Source organism: Gorilla gorilla, chromosome 2 (assembly GCF_029281585.2).
Source record: "Gorilla gorilla gorilla isolate KB3781 chromosome 2, NHGRI_mGorGor1-v2.1_pri, whole genome shotgun sequence".
Lineage (NCBI taxonomy): Eukaryota > Metazoa > Chordata > Mammalia > Primates > Hominidae > Gorilla > Gorilla gorilla.
In genome coordinates this window covers 208468965-208484951 of record NC_086017.1, presented here as the reverse complement: position 1 = coordinate 208484951, position 15987 = coordinate 208468965, and the positions used below count along the sequence as shown (strand labels likewise).

General features: G+C 42.3%; 1 protein-coding gene across 5 annotated transcripts in view; it reads right to left on the bottom strand.

The window, feature by feature from the left end:
- SENP5 (SUMO specific peptidase 5) overlaps positions 1 to 15987 on the bottom strand; it is a 100839-nt gene that overhangs the window by 15691 nt on the left and 69161 nt on the right. For all 5 annotated transcript variants that reach the window (XM_063704534.1, XM_031009670.3, XM_031009671.3 and 2 more), the window contains one exon: positions 15391 to 15468. In XM_063704534.1, coding sequence (XP_063560604.1) covers positions 15391 to 15468 — 78 coding nt within the window. The remainder of the gene's footprint in view (positions 1 to 15390; positions 15469 to 15987) is intronic.

The window sequence follows — 15987 nt, the reverse complement described above, 5'->3', positions numbered from 1 at the left end:
CACATACATAATTTTTATATTGTCTGACCTTTTTATCATTATATAATGACCTTGTCTCTTTTTAATAATTTTTATCTTAATACCTATTTTACCTGACATTAAGTATAGCTACTCTGCTCTCTTTTTTTGGCTTCTGTTTGTATGGAAAAAGAGGAGTTCTGGTTTTTCCAGCCCTTTCAGTCTGTGTATATCTTTATAGGTGAAGTGAGTTTCTTGTAGGCAGCATATAGTTGGGTCTTATTTTTCTTTCCATTCAGCCAATCTGTGTCTTTTGATTAGAGACTTTAGTCCATTTACATTCAATGTTATTATTGATACGTAAGGACTTCCTACTGCCATTTTGTTATCTGCTTTCTACTTGTTTTATGGTCTTCCCTTCCTCCCTTCCTTCTTTGTGTTGAAATGATTTTCTCTGGTAGTATATTTTTATTTCTTGCTTTTCATTTTTTGTATACCTGTTGTAGATTTTTTGTTTTGAGGTTACATGGTTACCTCAAAATAAAAGCCTCATGAGGCTTGCAAACAGTATCTTATAAACAACTATTTCAAACTGATAACTCGTTACCAAAAAAAAAAAAAGTCAAGAGAAAACGAAAACAGAACTCTACAGTTTAACTCCAGACTCCATCCCCCTCTTTGACTTTTTGTTGTTTCTACTTTTTTTTTTTTTTTTTGACAGAGTCTCGTTCTGTCGCCCAGCTTGGAGTGCAGTGGTGTGATCTCGGCTCACTGCAAGCTCCGCCTCCCAGGTTCACGCCATTCTACTGCCTCAGCCTCCCGAGTAGCTGAGACTACAGGCGCCCGCCACCGCGCCCAGCTAATTTTTTTGTATTTTTAGTAGAGACGGGGTTTCACCGTGTTAGCCAGGATGGTCTCGATCTGACCTCGTGATCCACCTGCCTCAGCCTCCCAAAGTGCTGGGATTACAGGCGTGAGCCACCATGCCCGGCCATTGTTTCTATTTATCTTTTTATATTATCGCTTAAAAAATTGTAATTATAATTTTTGATAGGCTTTGTAGTCTTCCTACTCAAAATATGGCTTACACACGGCAATTAGTGTGTCAAGCCATTCTGTTCTTGTGTACTTACTGATACCAGTGAGTTTTGTACCTTTGGATGATTTCTTATTGCTCACTCATGTCCTTTCCTTTCAGATTAAAGAGCTCCCCTTAGCATCTCTTATAGGTCAGGTCTAATATTGACAAAATCCCTCAGAGCTTTTGTTTGTCTGGGAAAGTATTTCTCCTTCATGTTTGAAGTATATTTTCGCTGGGTATCATATTCTAGGATAAACGTTTTTTTCCTTCAGCACTTGACACGCCACTCCCTCCTGGCCTGTAAAGTTTCCACTGAGATGTCTGCTGCCAGATGTATTGGAGCTCCTTCATATGTTATTTGTTCCTTTTCTCTTGCTGCTTTTAGGATTCTTTCTTTATCCTCAACCTTTGGGAGTTTGACTATTAAATGCCTTGAGGTAATCTTATTTGTGTTAAATCTTCTTGGTGTTCTAGGACCTTCTTGTACCTGAATATTGATACCTTTCTCTGGGTTTGGAAAGTTCTGTTACTATCTGAGTGAAGTTTCTACCCTATCTCTCTCTCTCTACCTCCTCTTTAAGACCAATAACTCTCAGATTTGCCCTGTGACTTTCCTAGATCTTGTAGGTTTGCTTCATTCTTTTTTCTCCCCTGTGTATTTACATATAGTCTGTCCTTAAGCTTACTAATTCTTTCTTCTGCTTGATCAATTTTGCTGTTGAGAGATTCTGATGTATTTTCTAGTTTGTCAACTGAATTTTTCAGCTCCAGAATTTGTTTTTTGTGTTTTGTTGGGGTTTGTTTGTTTTGAGACAGAGTTTGCTCTGTTGCCCAGGCTGGAGTGCAATGGCATGATCTTGGCTCACTGCAATTTCTGTCTCCCAGGTTCAAGCAATTCTTGTGCTTCAGCGTTCTGCATACCTGGGATTACAGACCTGTGTCACCACGCCCGGCTAATTTTTGTATTTTTAGTAGAGATGGGGGTTTGCCATGTTGGCCAGGTTTGTCTCAAACTCCTTGCCTCAAGTGATCTACCCACCTAGGCCTCCCAAAATGCTGGGATTATAGGTGTGAGTCGCTGTGCCCAGCCTCTGCTTATTTTTTAAAAAAAATATGTCAATCTCAGCTGGGTGTGGTCACTCAAATCCCAGCACTTTGGGAGGCTGAGGCAGGCAGATCACAAGGTCAGGAGTTTGAGACCAGTCCAACCATCATGGTGAAACCCTGTCTCTACTAAAAATACAAAATTAGCCAGGCGTAGTGGCACATGCCTGTAATCCCAGTTACTCAGGAGGCTGAGGCAGGAGAATTGCCTGAACCTGGGAGATGGAGGTTGCAGTGAGCTGAGATCGCACCATTGCACTCCAGCCTGGGCAACAAGAGGGAAACTCTGTCTTTTTAAAAAAAAAAAAAGTCAATCTTTTTCTTAAATTTCTCTGACAGGATTCTAAATTCCTTCTCTGTGTTATTTTGAAATTCTCTGGGCTTCCTCAAAACAGCTATTTTCAATTGTCTGAGAGGTTGCATATCTCTGTCACTATGAGACTGGTCATTGGTGCCTTTAGTTTGGTGAAGTCATGTTTTCCTGCATTTTTGTTTGTTTGTTTGTTTTTTGAGACAGTTTCATTCTTGTCACCCAGGCTTGAGTGCAATGGCATGATCTCGGCTCACTGCAACCTCCACCTCTCAAGTTTAAGCAATTCTCCTGCCTCAGCCTCCTGAGTAGCTGGGATTACAGGTGCCCGCCACCACGCCCAGCTAATTTTTTTGTATTTTTAGTAGAGAAAGGGTTTTACCATGTTGGCCAGGCTGGTCTGGAACTCCTGACCTCAGGTGATCTGCCCGCCTCAGCCTCCCAAAGTGCTGAGATTATAGGCGTGACCCACCGTGCCCAGCCTTCCTGGATGTTCTTGATGCCTGCAGGTGTTCATCGACGTCTGGGCAATCAAGAGTTAGGTATTTATTCTATCTTCACAGTTTGGACTTGTTTTTATCTGTCCTTCTTGAGAAGGCTTTCCAGGTATTCAAAGGAAATTGAGTGTTGTAATCTAAGTCTTTGGTCACTGCAGCCACATCTGCACTACAGGGAGCCCCAAGCCCAGTAAGACTGTGACCCTTGCAGGCTCCTGGAGGTCTCACCTTGGTGTGCTTGGGTAAGATGGAGAGGAACTTCCTAGATTATTAGGCAATCTCTCATTCTCTTCCTTCACTTTCCCCCAAACAATAGTCTCTCTCTCCATGATGGGCTGCCTGGAGTTGAGGGAGGGGTGGTGCAAGCACTCCCATGGCTACCACAGCTGGCACTGGACTGGGTCACAACTGAACACAGCATAGTACTGGGTCTTGCCCAAGGCATGTGGCAACTCCTGCCTGGCGACCGCTGATATTTATTCAAGGTCCAAGGGCTCTTTACTCAGTAGGTGGTAAATTCTTCCAAGACTGGGCCCTTCCCTTCAGGGTCAGTAGGTTCCCTTCTGGCCCAGGGTGGGGCTATAAATACCATCCAGGGTCTAGGGCCTAGAATTGGAGGCTTCAGGAATGACTGGTGCTTTATTTTACTGTGGCTCAGCTAGTGCTCAAGTTGCAAGACACAATATTCTGTACTCTTTCCTCTCCTTTCCCCAAATGGAAAGAGCACCTCCCCAAGCTCCACTGCTTCAAGTTGTGGGAGTGGCAATCCCTTCACTACTAGAGCTGGTATCTGAGTTGTGTGCACCCCAAATCCACAGGCTCTGACCCCAGCACAGTGCCAGGACGTGCCAAAGGAATGCAGTCCTGTGGCCTGACTGCCTTTCAAATTTATTCAGGACCCAAGTCCACTTTACTCAACTGGTGGTGGAACTAGCTGCAACTCAGGTTCCTACCGCTGGGGCGGAAGATTCTCCTCTGGCTGGGGCTAGTCTGAATGCTCCCTCCATGGGTGCTGGTAGAATTCTGCCCTGTGTTGTATTCCATTGTGATAGGACAGCACTGGAGTTTCAATGCAAAGTCCCACAATCATTTTGCTCTTCCTCCTGCAAGCACACAGATTCTATCTCCGCACACTGCCAGGGGATAGGGAAGAGGTGGTGTAGGCAATGCAAGAGTGTCTTTCCTACCCTCTTCGATGCCTCTTTCCTTGAGATGCTGTTAAAACCAGGTACTAGGATCACTCACCTGATTTCTGGTTCTTATGAAGGTATTTTGTTGCATGGATAGTTGTTCAATTTGGTGTTGCTGCAGGAGGACGATGGTTGAAGGGTACTATTCTGCCATCTTGCTCCTCCTCCTCTCAGCTTAACCAATTCTTATAAAACCCCTCCCCACACACATATGTATGTGTGTGTAGACATAGATATATATATATATATATATTTATATATTTTTTTTTTTTTAAAGCAAACCTCTGGGCTCAAGTAATGCTCCTGCCTCAGCCTCCGGAGTAGCTGGAACTATAAGCACCTACCACTTTGCCTGGCTTTTTATTTTTTTGCATATACTTGTACAATTTTTTTGGAGGGAGACATCAATCACAATATTTTACCCCTACCTACTTCAGATGTTCTCTCCTATATAACCACAATCTCACTATCTCTGAACACACAAGATATTTAACATCAGTTTACTAATATCATCTAATGCATGAATGACCAAGTATGGCCCACTGCCAGTTTTTATTAAGTTTAATTGAAACACAGCCACACTCATTACTTGGGTATTATCTATATCTGCTTCTGTGCTGTAACAGGTCAGTAGATAAATCAAAGACCATAAGGTCTGCAAAATCCAAAGTATTCATTATCTGGCTCTTTCAGAAAAAGATCACTGACTCCTGAATATATTACAGTCTATACTAAAATTTCCCCTAATTTACCCAAAATATTGCATCTCTTCCAGTCCAGGATCCAATCAAGATTAACTTACTGCATTTATCTGTCACTCAGTGTGGTTTTCATTTGCTTTTCTTTTACTGTGAAGTTATGCAACTTTTTATATGTTTAAGAGCCTTTCTCGGCCAGGCACCGTGGCTCATGCCTGTAATCCCAGCACTTTGGGAGGCTGAGGCAGGCAGATCACTTGAGGCCAGGAGTTCGAGACCAGCCTAGCCAATGTGGCAAAACCTGTCTCTACTAAAAATACAAAAATTAGCCAGGTGTGGTGGTGTGCACCTGTAATCCCAGCTACTTGGGAGGCTGAGGCAGGAGAATCGCTTGAACCCAGGAGGCAGAGGTTGCAGCAAGCCAAGATTGTGCCATTGCACTCCAGCCTGGGCAAAAGAGCAACACTCCATCAAAAAAATTAAAAAAAAAAAGCCTTTCTTATAAACCTTTTCATCACTGAGTCTTCTACTGAGTTCAGGGTCTTACTAGTTTTTTTTTTTTTTTTTTTTTTGAGATGGAGTCTCACTCTGTCACCCAGGCTGGAGTGCAGTGGCATGATCTCAGCTCACTGCAACCTCCGCCTCCTGGGGTTTAAGAAATTCTCTGCCTCAGCCTCCCGAATAGCTGGGATTACAGGCGCACACCACCACACCCAGCTAATTTTCTTGGATTTTTAGTAGAAAAGAGGTTTCACTATCTTGGCCAGGCTGGTCTTGAACTCCTGACCCCATGATTCACCTGCCTTGGGCTCCCAAATGCCACCTTGCCCGGCTAATAAAAAATAATTTTCTTTGTGGCTAAGTACATGTTCAATTTTTACAAATATTCCTGAACCATAGCAATAAACGTATATTCTCTTAAGTAGCATAAACATCTATTGAATCAATTATATTGATTGTAATTTTTGTATATGTCTTTATTGTCTAGTAGATTTATCCACTTATGAGAAAAGTCTGCCACTATCACTATTTTACCAAGGTCCTCTTGTTTCTGTTTTAATTGTATTACACATATTTAGCAACTGTGTGCTCTGGTGCATAAAGATTGGTCATTATATCTCCTTTATATTGAAATTTAATAATTACACAATTTGCTTCTCACCTTAAATTCTATTTCAACTGCTATTAATATTATTAATATTCCTTTCTGTTTTTGTTTCAGTTTGTCTAGTACCTTTAAATTTCTACAATTTTCAAACAAATTATTATTTTTAGAGGCAAGGTCTGTCACCCAGGCTGGGGTACAGTGGCGTGACCACTGCTCACCGCAGTCTCAAACTCCTGGGCTCAAGCAATCCTCCCACCTCAGCCTCTGGAGTAGCAGAGACTACAGGCACACACCACCATGCCCAGCTGCCTAGTACCTTTTATTTTTTCTTTTAATGAAAACTTGAATTTTCAAAAAATTTTACTTTAAGTTCCGGGATACATGTGCAGAACAGGCAGGTTTGTTACATAGGTATACATGTGCCGTGGTGGTTTGCTGCACTTATCAATCCGTCATCTAGTTTTGTTTTTTTCTTTTTAATTGAGACAGAGTCTTGCTCTGTCACCCAGGCTGGATTACAGGCATGAGCCACCGCACCCCGCTGTCATCTAGGTCTTAAGCCCTGCATGCATTAGGTATTTGTCCTAATGCTCTCCCTCTCTTTGCCCCCAACCCCCCGACAGGCCCCAGTGTATGTTGTTCCCCTCCCTATGTCCATGTGTTCTTATTGTACAACTCCCACTTATGAGTGAGAACATGCAGTGTTTGGTTTTCTGTTCCTCTGTTAGTTTGCTGAGGATGATGGCTTCCAGCTTCATCCATGTCCCTTCAAAGGACATGATCTCATTCTTTAAATGGCTGCATAGTATTCCATGGTGCATATGTACCACATTCTCTTTATGTAGTCTATCACTGATGGGCATTTGGGTTGGTTCCATGTCTTTGCTATGAGTACTGCAATAAATATACACATGCATATGTCTCTATAGAGAATGATTTATATTCCTTTGGGTATATACCCAGTAATAGGACTGCTGGGTCAAATGATATTTCTGGTTCTAGATCCTTGAGGAATTGCCACTCTGTCTTCCACAATGGTTGAACTAACTTACATTCCCACCAACAGTGTAAAAGCATTCCTATGTCTCTACAGCCTTGCCAGCTTCTATTGTTTCTTGACTTTTTAATAATTGTCATTTCTGACTTGCATGAGATGGTATCTCATTGTGGTTTTGATTTGCATTTCTCTAATGATCAGTGATTAGCTGTTTTTGTTTTGTTTTGTTTTTTTGAGACAGAGTCTTGCTCTTGTTGCTAAGGCTGGAGTGCAATGGCACAATCTCAGCTCACTGCAACCTCTGCCTCTCAGGTTCAAGCGATTCTCCTGCCTCAGCCTCCCGAGTAGCTGGGATTACAGGCCCCCACCACCACAACTGCCTCAGCCTCCCAAAGTGCTGGGATTACAGGTGTGAGCAACCGCGCCCAACTGATGAGGTTTTTTCATATGTTTTTTGGCTACATAAATGTCTTTTTTTTTTTTTTGGAGACAAAGTCTCACTCTGTTGCCCAGGCTGGAGTGCAGTGGCGCAATCTTGGCTCACTGCAACTTCCACTTCCCAGGTCAAGCAATTCTCCTGTCTCAGCCTCTCGAGTAGCCGCAAAAGAAGGCATAAATGTCTTCTTTTGCGAAGTGTCTGTTCATATCCTTTGCCCACTTTCTGATGGTTTATTTTTCTTGTAAATCTGCTTAAGTTCCTTGTAGATTCTGGATATTAGATCTTTGTCAGGTGGGTAGACTGCAAAAATTTTATCCAATTCTATAGGTTGCCTGTTCACTCTGATGATAGTTTCTTTTGCTGAGCAGAAACTCTAGTTTAATTAGAACCCATGTTGGCTTTTGCTGCAATTGCTTTTGGTGTTTTTGTCATGAAGTCTTTGCCCACGCCTATGTCCTGAATGGTACTGCCTAGGTTTTCTTCTAGGGTTTTTACGATTTTGTGTTTTACAATTAAGTCTTTAATTCATCTTGAGTTAATTTTTGTATAAAGTGTAAGGAAGGGGTCCAGTTTCAGTTTTCTGCATGTGGCTAGCCAGTTTTCCCAGCATCATTTATTAAATAGGGAATCCTTTCCCCATTGCTTTTGTCGGGTTTGTCAGTGATGAGATGGTTGTGTATGTGTGGTGTTATTTCTGAGGTCTCTGTTCTGTTCCATTGGTCTATATGCCTGTTTTGGTACCAATACCATGTTGTTTTGGCTACTGTAGCCTTGTAGTATAGTTTGAAGTTAGGTATGTGATGCCTACAGCTTTGTTCTTTTTGCTTAGGATTGTCTTGGCTATACAGGCTCTTTTTTGTTTCCATATGAATTTTAAAGTAGTTTTTTCTAATTCTGTGAAGAATGCCAATGGCAGTTTGATGGGAATAGCATTAAATCTATAAATTACTTTGGGGAGCCAGGAGTGGTGGCTCACATCTATAATCCCAGCACTTTGGAAGGCCGAGGCAGGTAGATCACGAGGTCAGGACATCGAGACCATCCTGGCTAACATGGCAAAACCCTGTGTCTACTAAAAATACAAAAAAATAGCTGGGCATGGTGGTGCATGCCTGTAGTCCCAGCTACTCGGGAGGCTGAGGCAGGAGAATTGCTTGAACCCGGGAAGTGGAGGTTGCAGTGAGCCATGATCATGCCACTGCATTCCAGCCTGGGCAATGGAGCGAGACTCCATCTCAAAAAAAAAAAAAGATTACTTTGGGCAGTATGGCCATTTTCAAGATACTGGTTCTTCCTATCCATGAGGATGGAATATTTTTCCATTTGTTTGTGTCCTCTCTTACTTCCTTGAGCAGTGGTTTGTAGTTCTCCTTGAAGAGGTCCTTCACATCCCTTATAAACTGTATTCCTAGGTATTTTATTCTCTTTGTAGCAATTGTGAATGGGGGTTCATTCATGATTTGGCTCTCTGCTTGTCCACTGCTGGTGTATAGGAATGCTTGTGATTTTTGCACATTGATTTTGTATCCTGAGACTTTGCTGAAGTTTCTTATCAACGTAAGGGGTTTGGGGGCTGAGACGATGGCATTTTCTAAATATAGAATCATGCCATCTGCAAGAGAGACAATTTGACTTCCTCTCTTTCTATCTGAATACCCTGTATTTCTTTCTCTTGCCTGATTGCCCTGGCCAGAACTTCCAATATTATGTTGAATAGAAGTGATGGGAGAGGGCATCCTTGTCTTCTGCCAGTTTTCAAAGGGAATGTTTCCAGCTTTTGCCCATTGATATTGGCTATGGGTTTGTCATAAATAGCTCTTATTATTGAGATATGTTTGATGAATACCTAGTTTATTGAGAGTTTTTAAATGAAGGGATGCTGAATTTTATCGAAGGTCTTTTCTGCATCTACTGAAATAATCATGTGGTTTTCGTCACTGGTTCTGTTTATATGACGGATTATGTTTACTGATTTGCATATGTTGAATCAGCCTTGCATCCCAGGGATGAAGCCAACTTGATCATGGTGGATAAGCTTTTTGATGTGCTGCTGGATTTGGTTTGCCAGCATTTCATTGAGAATTTTTCGCACCGATGTTCATCAGGGATATTGGCCTGAAATTTTCTTTTTTTGTGTCTCTGCCAGGTTTTGGTATCAGGATGATGCCGGCCTCATAAAATGAGCTAGGGAGGAGTTCCTCCTTTTCAATTGTTATGGAATAGTTTCAGAAGGAATGGTATCAGCTCCTCTTTGTACCTCTGGTAGAATTTGGCTGTGAATCCATCTGGTCCTGGGCTTTTTGTGGTTGGTAGGCTATTAATTACTGCCTCAATTTCAGAACTTGTTATTGGTCTATTCAGATATTCCACTTCTTCCTGATTTAGTCTTGGGAAGGTGTATGTGTCCAGGAATTTATCCATTTCTTCTAGATTTTCTAGTTTATTTGTGTAGAGGTCTTTATAGTATTCTCTGATGGTAATTTGTATATTTCTGTGGGGTCAATGGTGATATCCCCTTTATCATTTTTTATTGTGTCTATTTGATTCTTCTCTCTTTTCTTCTTTAGTTTAGCTAGAGGTATTTTTTGTTAATTTTTTCAAAAAATCCAGCTCCTGGATTCACTGATTTTTTGAAGGGTTTTTTTGTGTTTCTATCTCCTTCAAAGGGTTCTGCTCTGATCTTAGTTATTTCTTGTTTTCTGCTAGCTTTTGGATTTGTTTGCTCTTGCTTCTCTATTTCCTTGTTGTTGTTTTTGTTTGTTTGTTTTGAGACAGAGTTTCACTCTTGTTGCCCAGGCTGGAGTGCAATGGCGCAATCTCAGCTCACCACAACCTCCACCTCCCGGGTTCAAGTGATTCTCCTACCTCGGCCTCCCAAGTAGCTGGGATTACAGGCATGTGCCACCACACCCAGCCAATTTTGTATTTTTAGTAGAGATGGGGTTTCTCCATGTTGGTCAGGCTCATCTCAAACTCCCGACCTCAGGTGATCTACCTGCCTCAGCCTCCCAAAGTGCTGGGATTACAGGCGTGAGCCACCATGCCCGGCCGCTTCTCTAGTTCTTTTCATTGTGATGTCAGGATGTTGATCTGAGATCTTTCCAGCTTTCCGATGTGGGCATTTAGTGCTATAAACCTCCCTCTTAACACTGCTTTAGCTGTGTCCCAGAGATTCTGCTACATTGTCTCTCTGTTCTCATTGGTTTCAAAGAACTTCTTGATTTCTGCCTTAATTTCTTTATTTACCCAGGAGTTATTCAGGAACAGGTTGTTTAACTTTCCTGTAGTTGTCTTTTTTATTTGTTTTAAATTGAGACAAGGTCTCAGTCTGTCACCCAGGCAGGAGTGCAGTGGCATGATCAGGGCTCACTGCAGCCTCGACCTCCCAGGCTCAAGTGATCCTCCCACCGCAGCCTTCTGGATAACTGGGACCACAGGCTGCCACCATGGCCAGCTAAGTTTTTTAAATTTTTTATAGAAACGGGGTCTCGCTTGGTTGCCTAGGCTGGTTTCAAACTCTTGGGCTCAAGCAATCCTCCCAACCACAGTAATTTTAGGCCTCCCAAAGTGTTCAGACTGCAGATGTGAGACACAGCGCCCAGCCTCTTTAAATGTCACTTCATTTTCAACCTTTCTTTTTCATATTATTTTATGTATATTTCTTATATTCAGCATATACCTGGGTTTTTTTTTTTTACTTAACCCAATCTCAGAGGATCTACAGCAAGCTTGTCCAGTCCACAGCCCACGGGCAGCATGCAGCCCAGGATGGCTCTGAATGCAGCCGAACACAAATTTATAGACTTTCTTTTATGAGATCTTTTTTGCAATTTTTTTTGTTTTAGCTCATCAGCTATTGTTAGTGTTGGTGTATTTTATGTGTGGCCCAAGACAACTCTTCTTCTTCCAGTGAGGCTCAGGGAAGCCAAAAGATTGTACACCCCTGATCTAGAGGAAGGAATAATTTAGTTTATTATTTAATGAAACAATTCACATATTTGACTTTATTCTTTCACTCTCATGTTTATCATTCAGATACTTTTCCATGAATGTATATTTTTTGCCCACACTGCTTGTAATTTTTCCCACCCCAAATGGAATATAAGCATCTTCCATTATCTTTTTTTTCTTTTTTTTTTTTTTTTTTCTGAGACGGAGTCTCTCTGTCGCCCAGGCTGGAGTGCAGTAGTGCGATCTTGGCTCACTGCAAGCTCCGCCTCCTGGGTTCAGTCTCCTGAGTAAGTGGGACTACAGGCGTCCGTCACCACGCCCAGCTAATTTTTTTGTATTTTTAATAGAGATGGGGTTTCACCGTGTTAGCCAGGATGGTCTCTATCTCCTGACCTCGTGATCCGCCTGCCTCGGCCCCTCAAAGTGCTGGGATTACAGATGTGAGCCACTGTGCCCGGCCCATCGTTCATTATCTACACAGCTTTTCCTGCTTAAGTAACATCCAATTCTATGGCTGTACATTTTAAATTTTAACAATCCTCTACTAGTTGTCCTACATTTTTCTAATGTAAATACAACCATAGGCCGTCCAGTCATACAAGTCACATACTTGGAAGTCATCTTTCACACTTCCTTGTCCTTCATCTCCATAACCAACTTATCACCAAATCCTGTTAATTTTACTTCCTACATCACACTCATCTTCCATCTCTCCTGCTATCATTCTACTTCAAAGTACCATGAATCTGAAATGGTCTCCTGTTCTGCCCACATCAACTTTGCTCCCATACCCATCCGTCTTCTTCAGTACTGTTAGAACAAAGACTACAAAGTGGATAATGTCACTAAAAACCATTCAATGGTTTCCTATTACATTTAGGATAAAATCCAAAATACAAACCTCAAGGCCCTGATCTGTGGATCAGGTACACTTCATGCCACTGTCTTCTTTACTCTCTGCATTTCAGCTACACTAGCCTTTTCCCATTCTTCTACCAGATACTTATTCTTTCTGCCTATGTTTCACATACCCCTATTCTCCATTTACCTAGTTAACTTGTATTCATCTTTGATATTTCTGCTTAAACATTACTTCCTATGAGAAACATTCCCTTACCCTCAGGCTAGGTTAACCAAACCTGCATTCCAATACACTCCCGTAGTACTTTTCTTTTGTACCCACTAAACAAATAATTACACCACCAAAAATATAAATACAAACTGTGGTAGGTGCTGTCTCCACCACTAGACTGCAGACTTTGTGAAAGCAAAAACTGTCTCTAATATTGTTTTACTTACCTCTTTATTTCTTGATTTACTATAATGTCTGGCACTATGATACTGTAAAATAAATTTGGTCTTTGACCTCATTTCCTGGCATACAACTCCCTAAAGTCCTTGGAATTTCTGATGTCTTTTTTTCTTTTTTTTTAGAAAGTCTTGCTCTGTCACCCAGGCTGGAGTGCAGTGGTGCAATCTCGGCTCACAGCAACCTCCACCTCCTCGGTTCAAACGATTCTCCTGTCTCAGCCTCCCAAGTAGCTGGGACTACAGGCACATGCCACCATACCCAGCTAATTTTTGTATTTTCAGTAGAGACAGGCAGGGTTCCACCATGTTGGCCAGGCTGATCTTGAACTCCTGACCTCAAGTGATCTGCCTGCCTCAGACTTCCAAAGTGCTGGGATTACGGGGACATGACCCAGGCCCAAAGTGATGTCTTTTTGTATGTTAATGATTAACTGATGGCTGGCAGCTGCTAGGTGGCTTTAGGATAAGAGCAAGGCAGAATTAGAGGATTGTGACTTTCAGCCCCACCCAACCCCCCAACCACCAGGGAGAGAAAAGAAGCTAAAGGTTAACCAATGGTCACTGGTTTAGTCAATCGCCTATGTAATGAAGCCTCCATAAAAACTGACTGCACTGGGAGAGCTTCTGGATACTAAATATGTGGAGGTTCCTGGAGGGTGGTGTGCCTGTGGAGGTCCTAGAGAATCCCTGTGCCCACTCCTCTACATCTCTTCCCATGCATCTCTTCATCTGAATCCTTTGTAATATCCTATATAATAAACTGCTAAATGTAGGTAAGAACTTCCCAGAATTCTGTGAACTGCTCCGGCAAATTAATCAAATTCAAGGAGGGCAGCATGGGAACCCTCACTTGAAGTCTGTTGGTCAGAAGTTTCAGAAGCCTGGACTTGCAACTGGTGTCTGAAGTGGGTGGGCACTCTTGAGGCATGAGCCCTCAACCTATGGGATGTGGCACTGTCTCCAGGTAGACAGGTCGGAATTGAATTAGAGGGCATGCAGCCAGTGGTCGCTGCAGAACTGCTTGCTTGCTTGCTTTGGTCACAGAAGTCTTCTGTGCTGACTACTGTTGTGGTGTGACAGCAAAGGAAAAAACAGTTTTTCCATATAGGCACATAACAGGTACTCAATAAATAACTGTTTAATGCCAGGCACGGTGGCTTACCCTGTAATCCCAACACTTTGGGAGGCTGAGGCGGGCAGGTCACCTGCCTGAGGTCAGGAGCTAGAGACCACCCTGGCCAACATAGTGAAATCCCGTCTCTATTAAAAATACAAGAATTAGCCGGGTACGGTGGCAGGTGACTGTAATCCCAGCTGCACAGGAGGCTGAAGCAGGAGAATCGCTTGAACCCAGGAGGCAGAGGTTGCAGTGAGCGAAGACAGCACCTGCAAGACTCCATCTCAAAAAATAAATCAATAAATAAATGTTGAATGAATGAATCAATGTTGCTAAGGACAATCCTATCTATCATTTACACACACAGTCATACACACTCCTCGCCTGCTGCTTAAACCCTCTAATGTCTTCATTTTTATTTTTTATTTAATTTTCTTTTGACATGGAGTCTCGCTCTGTCACCAAGGCTGGAGTGCAATAGTGCAATCTCGGCTCACTGCAACCTCCACCTCCCATGTTCAAGCGATTCTCCCACCTCAGCCTCCCAAGTAGCTGGGGTTACAGGCGCCCACCATCACAGCCCGGCTAATTTTTGCATTTTCAGTAGAGATAGGGTTTCGCCACATTGGCCAGGCTGGTCTCGAACTCCTGACCTTCAGTGATCCGCCCACCTCAGCCTCCCAAAGTGCTGGGATTACAGGCGTGAGCCACCGCACCTGGCCTAAACTCTCTAATGTCTTCAAATTGCCCTCATGATCCAAACTCTTTACCAGGGCCTATATGGCCCCACATGACTTGATCCCTGCCTCCTTCCCTGATCTCATGTGTGTAATACTCCAATATACCAAACTCACTTCTGCTTCAGGGCCTTTAACATTCACTCTTCCATCTACTGGGAATGCTCCTCTGATCTTCACAGTTTTCAGTGAAATGGGATCTCTTCAAAGAGGCCTTTGCTGATGAGCCTATCTAAAAGAACTAGCCCATCTTCCTCCCGCTACCCTATCCCAGTTACCTTGTATTCTCATACTGGGTTCTGATGTTTCCATAGCAAATAGCACTTACCACTCTCTGACTAGAGTACATCATACATAGTAAATTAGGTACATGGTTTTTGGAAATTATTTCAATTACATGTATGTATATGATTTTATGAATAGATTGTGATATAAAAGTTATTTCTCCTGATGGATCAGTTAACATTTTAAGAGACAGGATCTGGCTATGTTGCCCAAGCTGGCCTCAAATGCTTGTGCTCAAGTGATCCTCTGGTCTCAGCATCCCAAGTAGCTGGGACAACAGGTGCGAGGCACCGTGCCCGGCACCGTGCCCAGCACCGGCAAAAAATTGTTGAAAGCTTCTGCTGTCTGCTGACAAGCCTACCAGATAATACCAAATGATGGCAGCTCCTTCTTTATCATCCCACTGTTCTACCACTATAATTGGGACCAGGAGGCAATTAAGGTCTTTCAAACAATAAGATTTAAAAGAAACAAATTTAAAACTTGTCACATTAAAAAGTCTGTTTCTACTTAACATCGTACTGGCATTAAAGTTCTTATCCTTCCACACAAAGTGGTTTATCATCTGCATTTCAAATTTGGAATAAAAAAGAAATAAAGAGAATACCTTTTTAGTCCATCTTTTTACTCCATTATAGCCTTTGGTTACCAGCTGTCTATGAAAAAAGCTGTTGAAGAAGTGAACCTAGAACAGACAACAAACACAAGCAACCAGATTATATTAGGCTGTGCCCAGATTTAACTTCAAAAGAAAGAGGAAATTTTAAAATGTTTGAATGTAAAGCAGACAGAAAGGAAGGAAAAATTTCTTCTTAAAAACAATGATTGAGGAGACAAGTGGATCATCTTGGGTCAGGAGTTCGAGGCCAGCCTGGCCAACATGGTGAGACACTGTCTCTCCTAAAAATACAAAAATTAGCCGGGCGTGGTGGCACCCATCTGTAATCCCAGCTACTCAGGAGGCTGAGGTAGGAGAATCTCTTGAACCTGGGAGGCAGAGGTTGTAGTGAGCTGAGATCACATCACTGCACTCCAGCATGGGCACCAGAGCAAAACTCCATCTCAAAAAATAATAATAATGATAATAATGATCAAAATATAGAAAATACATTACACGGTTTACAGAAAATGCTGTTCCAAAGTTTTATTGGAATGACCTTACAGCTGTGGTCTATAGTCAGATTTGGAATGGGGCAGTAAATAG